Source organism: Aythya ferina, assembly GCF_964211825.1.
Source record: "Aythya ferina genome assembly, chromosome: 25".
NCBI lineage: Eukaryota > Metazoa > Chordata > Aves > Anseriformes > Anatidae > Aythya > Aythya ferina.
The window spans coordinates 2294021-2304407 of NC_140323.1; the positions used below are offsets into that span (position 1 = coordinate 2294021).

Here is a 10387-nt window from a genome sequence, read left to right on the forward strand (position 1 = left end):
GGAAAGCAGTGGGGGAGGAAAGCAGTGGGGGATCTCTGCGGCTTCCTGACAGGGGAAGCAGAGGCACCGGGCTCAGCAGTGCAGGATGTGGGGGAACGGCTCGGAGCTGCACCAGGGCAGCCTCAGCCTGAGCAACCAGCAGCAATTCCTCATGGTGAGGGCGGCCGGGTGCTGCTGGCTGCCATCAGCCCCCGCCTCATTAACAGACAGAGCCCTCATTAAAACACTTTAACTGCCTGGCCCCAAAGCGCTCAGCTGATCTCCGAGGGTCCCCTTGGGGCTGTTTGGTTGCAAAGAGGACCCTTGGGGGGGCAAGAGGGGGTTCAGTCCCAGGGGGGAGAAGCAGCCACAGGCCTGCATGGTGGCAAGGCCGGGTGCCACGGACTACACGTCCCGGCAGCCCCGCGGCCGGTAGCTGTTCCGCCGCCGCCACCTGACCCTCACATGATCGCAGCGGGCGGCTGCGGGGCCGGCGATGGGGCACCGCGACCGCATGTTCAAGGTGCTGGTGGTGGGGGACGCCACGGTGGGGAAGACGTCGCTGGTGCAGCGCTACGCCAACGACAGCTTCAACCGGCACTACAAATCCACCGTGGGAGGTGAGCCCCGGGGGGCCCGCAGCCAGGAGCCGGCACCCTGGGGTCGGGGGCTGAGGCGGCAGAGGATGGGGGAGCCCCACAGCCTCCCTGCGGGCTCCCCACCACCTCCTGCTTGGTCTATCCTGGAGATTTGGCCTCTATAAAGCGCAATGGGGCCCTCATGGAATGTGTCCTGTGTTTGGCTCCGGGCCCCGGGCTGCGGGGAGGATGCTGAGGGGCTGGGATGTGTTCAGAGTGCAGGGAGAGAAGCTGCTGGGAAAGGAGAGCGGGGAGTGGGGCTGGGGGGCTGGGGGTATTTGGGCTGGAGGCTGAGGGCAGAGCATGTCACTCCTACAGCTGCCTGCAGGGAGGCTGCAGTGACAGGGCAGGCTCTTTTCTCAGCTGACAGGAGATAGGATGCGAGGTAACGGCCTCAGGTTGTGCCAGGGGAGGTTTAGTGTGGGTGTCAGAAGAATTTCCTGGCAGAAAGGCACTGGGACAGGCTGCCTGGGGTGCTGGTGGCACCCCCAACCCAGAGGGTGTTTCAGGGGTGCGTGGACGTGGCACCAAGGGACATGGCTTAGTGGTGGACCCGGTACTGTCAGGAGCCTTTCTGCTCTCTGTGTTTAAGGATGAGCTGCAGGTTGTGGTGAGCAGCACACGGGAAGGAAACGCCGGGCTCCACGTATCTATCAGCAGCTGAATGGTTTAGGCAGTACAGAAAAAACAGACAACTGCCACAAATCCAGCATTTCACTGGTGTTTTTCTGAGTTTCCTGTAAGATTATGAATTTTAAAAGAGGGCATGGTGCATGGTTAGCTCTGATTCTTTCACTTAAAACTCCTGCTGGTCCAGTGCGAGCTGCCACAACTGGGACAGTGACACTGGGAGGTGGCAAGAGGCTGTGGAGGAACAAGCCCTGCAGTGCAGAATGCCCCTAATGAGCTTTCCTTTCTTTTTGGGGGGTTCTCCAGTGGATTTTGCTCTGAAGGTGGTCCAGTGGTCAGAGTCAGAGACAGTGCGACTTCAGCTCTGGGACATTGCAGGTATGTCACATGAACCACAAAGCTGTTCAGGAGTCAATTGAAAGCTCTTGAGTGCTTGGCTTTTTTATTTATTGTTATTATTATTATATTCCTCCAGTAGGAGTCTGCTGCAAACATAAATCCTAAAAGCCCATGGATTCAAGGGACAGGACTGTCCTGGTTTGCAGTGCTGTCTCTAGTTTGCAGCAGTAGTTTTAATATTTAACCAAAAACTCATCTGCAAAGAACACAGCAGCACAGGGGATAAATTCTATCAAGCCTTTCTTTGCAATTGCAAAGGCACAGCAGATGAATGGGGGGAGAGCTGATCTGTAACCAAATGCATAACCTCCCAGCTCCGAGTCTGGTGTGCAAATTCTGATTTGTGGTGTGGCAGCCAGGCCCAATTCCCACGTCTCAGCGTGTGTAACCCCACTGAAGTCACTCCGGTTTCGCTGCCAGAACCAGAGGGGCCCGGGCAGTCGCTCCCTGACTGCTCAGTGACCTGTGCGAGCAGGGCTGGGGGTTTCCTTGGGAACAGGCGTCCCCCCTGGAGCAGCAGAGCCCAGCGAGCAGCAGTCATGGAAACAGGACGCCGTGCTGAGCCAGGGTGGCCGGCCTGGGTCAGCAGTGGGGCATCTTTGGGGGGCTTTTGGGGTGGGCCAGCCGTGCAGCCCGCTCAGCCATCCTCAGCTGCCCTAGTGCCGGAGGGTAAAGGCCAGGTCAGTGCCGTAGGGGCTCGAAAATGGCACCTCTGGATGCAGGGTGGCAAGGAAAACGGGGCTGTGCGTGCCTGCTTTTTCGCCGTTCAGGCGTGCGCGTCAGGAATCTCTAAAAAGAAAACAGGAAGGAGAAGTTTGCTGCAAGAGGATTGCAGCAAGAAACTGATTTCGATTGCAGTCCCCAAAAGGCGTTTAAGATTTGGAAGGCAGAGCGGCCACCCTCATCCAGGGGCTGCGCATCCAGGGGATGTGAAATTTTAATATAAATTGTTACACTGGGAGTCGGGCAGAACATTTCTGGGACACCTGAGTGGCTGGGTCGGGGTTAGGAGCTCTCAGTTTGTCCCAGTTCCCTGCACTGCTGAGGCACCGAGGCAGGATGCATCTCAGTGCCTGTATCCTCATTATGTAGTGGAGGTAGACGATGTCAGCTGAGGAAATGCGGTACCCTCATGGGCAGGCAATTTACATGAATAAATCTAAAAAACGGTAACTTCTGGGGGGATTTTTCTTTTCCTTTTGATCCTGAAGGGCAGGAACGCTTCACGTCAATGACGCGGCTGTACTACAGGGAGGCGTCCGCCTGCATCATCATGTTCGATGTCACCAACGTCAGCACCTTCAGCAACAGCCAGAAGTGGAAGCAGGACCTGGACAGCAAGCTGATGCTGCCAGACGGGAGCCCCGTGCCCTGCCTGCTGCTGGCTAACAAAGTGAGCAGCTCGAGACACGCTCTGTGTGTGTACACCTGTACTTGGGCTTTCCCAGCTGCAGGAGATGCCTCCACTGCTAAGCCTTGCCCTGTGCTGTACCACAGCCTGTGGGCTTTTTAATCCTTTCCTTAATGTCTTTGGAATTTTCTTTCTTTACCTAGGAGGGTGGTAGGACCTAAGGCTGGATGGCACTTAGGAGGTGTTAACACCTGCTTTGTCCTAGGATGCTTCTTTTGCTGCTGGAGCTAGAGATCAGTACCTTGGGCACTGAAAGCTTTTCTTCTGCTTTCTTGGTCTTTAACTTGCCTGGGGAATTTTTGTGGGAGGAACTTGAGCTGCCACAGGGATGGCTACTTTTCCTTTGGGTGCAGTGTCAGGTTTCACCGTACAGAATGGGTGCTGTCTTTCAGTGATTTATTTCTCATTAATTTAAAAAGTACCTTTCTGTTCCTCGCGTGCCAGCGTTGGCTCAGCAGCCATTCCCAGATTCAGTTTGAGACTTGCCTGCTTTGAGAGAGTCTAAAATTGGAGACGAATCAAAAACATGCAAGGTGGGCGGGAGAATGGCTTTTCTTCTCCACTTCTTCACAAGCAATGAACTGCGATAGCAATTTTACAGTAACGTTTGTGCCTGCATGAAGCCGTGTGACTGCACGGGCTGCACTCCCACCAACACAAGCTCCCCTGGGACAGGTTTCCTCACTCTTCGTGCTGCCCACTGACATCCATGGGATTGCCTCGGTGGCACCACAGCACTAAAATCCCCTTGGTGCTGCTAGGCCTGGCAGATTTTGGATGAGTGACAGTGTTTTCTTGTCCTGTTCTGGAGGAACCTCCATTCCATGCGTGCTTGGCTGAGGTGTGGCAGCATCTGAGATGAGATAAATGTACTGCTGCTTGCAACATCCCATTAAGAACCTTGCCCTAGGAACGCTCAGATTGTGATCTCGGAGATGCGCGGGGCTGAGCCCTCCTGCTGCCTCCACACAGGCACTGCTGGGGTGAGGGGAGAGGTTCCCCTCCCAGCTTAAAAATTAAAAGGCTGAAACTTAAAATGTCTGACTCTCCTTTTGCAGTGTGACCTTTCCCCGTGGGCAGTGACGAGAGAAGAAGTGGATCGCTTCAGCAAAGAAAACGGCTTTTCTGGCTGGGTGGAGACGTCTGTCAAGGAAAACAAGAACATTAATGAGTCCATGAGGTAGGCACAATGCCTCGTGGAGCATCTCAAGAGTTAATTCCCTCTCTCAGACACCGCCATCTGAGGTGAGGGGAGATGCTGTCAGGCAGTAACAAATGGCAGCAATAACTCGCAAGTAAATCTCCTGGAGGGAAACTGAATTCTAAAAGGTCAGAAGTTCTTCTGTCCCTGGTTAAGCTCCGGCATGCTTTTGGGAACAGAAATGCTTTAATCGGTACCAGGGATGGGTTTTTCCCATGTGCTGCCTTCTTCCAGGAGGATGGGGCTTCTGGTGCAAATATATTAGAAATTCTTTTGTGATGCACTAATCCAAGAGAGGATTTTGCTTGTTCTGAAAGGTGAGAGGCAGCAGCGCTGGGCATTCACACCGTACCTCAGGTAGGTAACTGGTTGTGGTGTCCCAGTCCTCAGGCCTCAATTATGGTCACTGCAGCCTCCTGGTGCTGCCAGGAAATGGCAGTGGAGCTGCTGTCAGTGCGGATCAGGCTCCTTAACCTCACTCTTCAGTCCTTCAAGTTCTGGAATTGTGTGTTCTCCTAGGAGGAGTTATTTCTCTTTATTTTATTCTATTTTATTTTTTGTATTGCCTCAAAACTGTGTGGCCCAATGCTGCTTGTATATATACAAGCATATATACTTGTATAAATAACCAAAGTCACGTGTGTTTGTCTTCTAGAGTCCTGATTGAAAAGATGATGTCTTCGTCCACCCGTGATGGAAGTTCCTCTGCTTCTGGGAGCGGGGATTACATTAACATAAAGGAGGCATCCCCACCAAGCTGGGCTTGCTGTTAGGTGCACTGACTACACCATCTGCTTGGGTCTAGCAGCAATGTCCTTTTATTCTTTTTTGTATTTTTTATTTTATTTTTTTCAAAGCAGCTCTCACTTTTTTTTTTTTTTTTTTTTTTTTTTTTAACATGGTAGTGAACTGTCTTCTCCTTAGTGTATATTCATGCTCGGTAAAGCATTGCTGCAATGACTGGGAGTGAGAAGTGGAAGAAGGCTGAGAACAGGATTCCTTTCTTTTCGTGCAGCAGCGACTGGAAGCTCTGCTGCTAGTCATGTAGCACAGCCTGTGTTCGAGCACATGGCTTGGATTAATACTTTTTATGTTTCGAGCACTTATCTTCATCTTCTCACATGTGACGACCTGTCCCGGGCAGGATGAAGGATGTGGAAAGTCTATTTTTAATATCACTGCACCTTTTGTTCCCCACAGCCCGCACCCACCATACACAGTGGCACCACTCCAAAGCCTCACAGTGCCCTTTATGTCATGCACACGATGCTCACGCGGTCTCTCTGTGCCCGTGGATCCCCAGTGTGGGACTGCAGCAAACTCCTTACTTCGTGCTGCGGAACCATGGACCTGTGCTGGCACGTCGCGGAGAGACCGACGCACCCCAGCCTTGTCACCAACTGTCCTTAAGATGTGAAGCCAGCTGTGGGTTATGACTGTGTCCCACTTTACCAGCCTTGTAAAAATAACCGGTGTGCGAATCGAGAATTCATACAGCACGGCCCTTGCTCACGTGTACACTGACCGGGAGGCGTAGAGCACAGACCCCGACTTTGTGCCAAGAATTGCCCGGTTGCCTTCTGTTCGTTCATTCTCCCTCACCCTCTGTCCAGCACAATCCTACGTATTCTGTTCTGCTGCCACTTTATTAGGGCACTGAGAGCTGAATGAGGAATAGGTTGTAAACTCCTTTGTATGACAGAACAACAGTTCTTTTCACTTTTAGAACACCCTGTATCCTACAATCTCGAATAGCTTTGCAATTGCTGATGAATTGCCTTCCCACAATTATTCTGTAGCGATGAGTGAGTTTGGTAGCAGGGATGGTGCTGGAAACACAGCTCTCTGAAAGCCCACCTGCTGTTTTTAGTGGTCCAAAGGGGAAGCGAAGGAGAAGACTTTGCAGGGCAAAAGGAAATGAAGAGACCTGCTCCCTACTTGCCTTTTGATGCCTGCTTTTCCTAGCACGTCCCCTAGGTATTTGCTGTTGTTGAGAACGGTTCTGGCCAACAACAACAACAACAAAAATGGGTAAAAGCACTCTAGATAGTTATCTTAGAGGAGTTATTAGGAACCTCAGTCTGCAAGGCTGTTGTTACGTAGCATTGTATGCACTTTATGTAAGAGTGCTATGCCACAGAATTGTCTTGCCTGGGTTTTGGGTTAGGATTTAAACAAGTGCTCTTCAATAATGTTTTCCCTTCCCTAGCAGTTTAAATAAGCAGAGTGCTGAGAGAGGAAAATATTGGAAGACTTTCCTTCCAGAGCACAATTTGAAAACGGTTTGTTCTGATTCACGCTAATTTAGGACTGATTTTCTTTGGCAAGGTACTCCTGTCCGTCTTTTCTTACTCTATACAATCTATGGAGGGAGAGGACAGTAAGAACAGGAACCGATTACCTTCACTAGGCACAAAAGAATGCTGAGTTTTTGTTATCTGGACTTGAGAAGGACAGGTAAACAGTAAGGGCTATGAAATTTAGGCCTAATGTTGTGTTCTGACTATTTTATTAAAAGCTAAAGTAGCTGGGGTAGGATTCTGTTGTGCAAAAATTGACAAATTCAGCTTCATAAGCACTTAAACTTACCTTTTCCTGTGCCACTGGATTCACTGTAGAAATATATGAAATGTGTAGAACTGGTTAGCAACAAAATTGAACTCTAGTTGAATTCTACTGCCTAAACATACTAGGTAAAAGAAAAAAAATGATATTTTTAATCATCCTATCAGTATTTTTAGTCCTCTACGAAATACGGAGAAAAGGGTCTAAGATACGTCATGAAGCTGTTAGTATTCGTGTGTTATTTATTGATTTCTCTATGTGCACCTCAAAGTGTTTGAGCAAAGAGGTCAAGTGTAGGAGCTGCCTTAACGGATGAAGAAATTGAGACAGAGTGGAAGTCTCTGCTCAGGACCAACCAACCAGTCAAGTCAGTAAAAGCTTGGAAATGAACAGGAATTTTATAACATGGGTTAAAATGCCTTATTTATACCTTTTGTATACCATTTTTTTACATACCAGTTTCTCTTTAGTATCTGGACCTCTTAATTTTTCAGAAGTGCCTCTCAGAAACAAGCAAAAAGCCAAAGGAAGAGCTTTTATGATTTTCTTTTATTATAATAATTTCTGCTGGGCCCAGAGATTTCTGGTACCAGTGTATGCCTTGGCGGTTTGTTTGTTTTTTTTCCCACACTGCTTGTTAACATCTTAATAGACACAGCAGACAAGTAAGTGTAGAAAACCAAGCCTGCACAACAGAAACAGTCGTTACTCGAGATCGGTACAAAAACACAGACAGGAAAACGATTTTACTGTGCAGATGTGTGTTTGTTTTTTTTTCAGTTTGCTCTGTGGCACATAAGGTACTTAAAAAGAAACAACAAACCAACCCTTGATTCAGTCTCGTAAAACAAACTGATTCAAAAGCCCCACCTAAACATGTTTTTTTTTGCTGCGTTAATTTGTGAAGAATGCTTACCTGTGAGATTGGTTCTGCCCAGCTTGTGCTGGTTGAAATAACACATTTTTAAAACAACCAAAAAGTCAGCTTGATAGAAGCTCATTTTTGGAGAGATATTTTAAACAAAGTTAAATCTGATTCATAAAAACTTGATCTTTCAATATGATGCAGAAAAGCGTAGTCTTTATAGTCTGTTAGGAACAACTTGTTTTTAAAATGACGCTTGATTTTTCCTTTCTGTAGTGCCTTCTTTGACTTTGTGCTCTTTATGAGACTCTGGACCAACTGTACCTATTTCATTCCCTTCCACATGTTGTTTCTCATTTCTGTAACTAATTTGCAGTCATGAGACTCAAAAACATTAGTTTAGCTTTGTATTTAATATGTTGATGACAGCAATCCATGGGTCAACAGAGCAAGGAATTTTTACTGTAATAGAATTTGAAATCATGAGGGGAGACTACAGTTCAGAAACAAGTTGGCAATATTGAAATTGAGCTTTTTTTTTAAACAGTTCGCAGTTATGCACAAGTATTTTAGAGACAGGGTTCTGATTACTGTAAAGTTGCAGTGTTATCGTGTTTATATAAAGAGAAGAAACTGCTGGGAGGTTTTCTCCATATCAATCAGTAACTAATGCACTGTTGCAGGAGTTTGAAATAAAACAAGTTCGACATTGCTCGTGTAGTAGTTGTTGTTTTCCAAAGAAATGGGTTCAGGAGTCCAACACAAAAACAATATTGCTGTCAATACCAGGAGATGGATAAAGCATACAATGTGAACTGCTCTGTGCTGCCAGCAAAACAAATTAGATCCTTTTCACTGAAACATCTTTCTGTTCTGATTATTGTAGTCTGATTGACCTACAAGTGGGACATAAGTATGCAAAACTTTTGCATCTGTGAGTCAATCATAGTGGCTTTTAATCCAATATATCCAGCTAAGAGGAGAAAGAAAAGAATTCCTTGATGTGGCTGTCTGTTAATACGCCTTCCTCCTTATGGCTCATTAATTCACACAGTGCATTTTGAGGCTGGCTATGCGGGCAGGCAGTTGCTCTGAATGCCTCTCTTTCTTTCCTGATCAGCTTGATTTTCATGAGTATTGACTTGCACGAAGGACAGGGCACATCTGAATTGATCAGAAAAATGGCACTAATTCCAAAGGGGACAAATTAAGCTCGGGAAAGGCACTAAATGAACTCAAATTACTCCTAGGATTAGGTAAAAGCTGACCATGTTTCTAGTGTAACACCAGTCTTCTCAGATAACCCCAGATCTAATAAAATGTTTTAATGTGCTGTTTGTAGTGAAACAGGAATAAGTCTCTGTAAACACTGAAGTGCAAAAGCACGTTGCTGTTCCCAAAGCTGCCATGTTCACGGGCAGTGGAGTTATGTTTTATTTTGCCATGGCAAAAAGCAGCTCTTATTAATCATAATGAGTAATTACGGATTTCTAGGGGATTAGAAGTGTGAGGAACCCCAAACCTTCCATGGACTTTCTTGTATTTTACATAAGTTGTGCGTGTTTGTTGGATCTGCTGATGGGCGCGGGCAAACGTGGTGCTGCAAACGCCATCAACGCCGCTAATGAAATCCACGCTTGCTGAAAACAAGAAAAATAAGAACTTCACACTTCGGCACACTCCCAAAGCGGCAAGGCGACGTCGGAGCGAAGCCCAGCAGCCTCCCCGCACCCCCCTGCCTCACACACGGCCTGGGAACCGCCTCAGGCCCTGAGGGGAGGCGATTTTGTGTCCCGCTGCCCCGGGGCAGGAGGTGCCCGTGGCAGCCTGGCGGTGAGCATCCCTCCCTCCCTCGGGCAGGCTGCCATGACAAAGGGGCCGCCGCCTTGCTCTAACCTCGCTGCCTAAACTGCGCCCGGCCCCGCATCGCCTCAGGGGCGGCGTGAGGCGAGGGGGGTGGGGGGCTCGGGGCCGGGCCCTGAGGGGATTTCGGGCTCCGTGGGCCCGTTTGGGAGGCGATGAAGGGGCTCGGGGCCGGGCCCTGAGGTGAAAGGGGGTCTCGGAGCCGGTCCTGAGGCGAGGGGGGGTCCCGGGGCCCGGCCCCGTGGCGCTGAGGGGCGGCGCGGCGCCTCCCCGCGTTTTCCCTCCAAAACCACCCCCCCCTCCCCTCCCCTCCCCGCGCGGCGAATCTGCCGATCCCACCCCGCCGCGAAAAAAAAATAAATTATATATATATATAAATATATATAAATAAAAGAAAAGAAAAGAAAAGAAAAATCGGGACGGGTTACTTGCGGCGGAGGAGAGGCGGGGCGGTGAGGAGGAGGAGCGGGGGAAACGCGAGGAGGCGGAGCGGCGGAGCCGGTGTCGAATCTGCCGGCGGTCCCGCCGCGCGGCTCACAGCAGCTTGAGCGTGTGGGGCGTCCTCGCCCCCCTCCCCGCGGCGACCGGAGGGGCGGGGCCTCCGGGCCGTGATGGTTCGAACTAACCAATAGCGAGCGGCGGGGCCGCGCGGGCGGCCAATGAGCGGCGGAGGAGGCGGTGCCAGCGGGGTAGGCTGAGCCGCCCCCCCCCCCCGCTCGCATCCTCTCGGCGGTGCGAACGCGACCATTTTGCGGGGGGGAGCGGCGAGCGGCGGCGGGGCCGGGCCGGGCGGCGGCGGGGAGCGGGGCGGGGGCGCGCGGCCCACGCACGGCGGC

At 50.0% G+C, this 10387-nt stretch overlaps 1 protein-coding gene and 1 long non-coding RNA gene across 2 annotated transcripts; one reads left to right on the top strand and one right to left on the bottom strand.

Moving 5' to 3' along the window:
• The first annotated feature begins 441 nt into the window (after positions 1-441).
• Positions 442-8400, top strand: RAB29 (RAB29, member RAS oncogene family). The gene is made up of 5 exons (XM_084497719.1): positions 442-599; positions 1554-1625; positions 2858-3039; positions 4116-4237; positions 4914-8400. Exons 1-5 carry the CDS (start codon positions 476-478, stop codon positions 5029-5031), a joined length of 618 nt encoding a protein of 205 aa, XP_084353845.1. The 5' UTR covers positions 442-475; the 3' UTR covers positions 5032-8400.
• Positions 8401-9075: 675 nt separating this feature from the next.
• On the bottom strand, positions 9076-10300 carry LOC311423567. Its single transcript, XR_014685741.1, has 2 exons — positions 9980-10300; positions 9076-9328 (listed from the first exon to the last, which is right to left on the bottom strand). It is a non-coding gene; the product is annotated as an uncharacterized lncRNA (long non-coding RNA).
• Positions 10301-10387: the final 87 nt, after the last annotated feature.

What these genes read in the sequence shown, in the direction of transcription:
- RAB29 (XM_084497719.1), top strand. Translation starts at nt 476, where the DNA reads ATGGGGCACCGCGACCGCATGTTCAAGGTGCTGGTGGTGGGGGACGCC. An exon ending in CTACAAATCCACCGTGGGAG is followed by an intron (nt 600 to 1,553) that starts GTGAGCCCCGGG and finishes GGGGTTCTCCAG; the next exon opens with TGGATTTTGCTCTGAAGGTG. An exon ending in GCCTGCTGCTGGCTAACAAA is followed by an intron (nt 3,040 to 4,115) that starts GTGAGCAGCTCG and finishes CTCCTTTTGCAG; the next exon opens with TGTGACCTTTCCCCGTGGGC.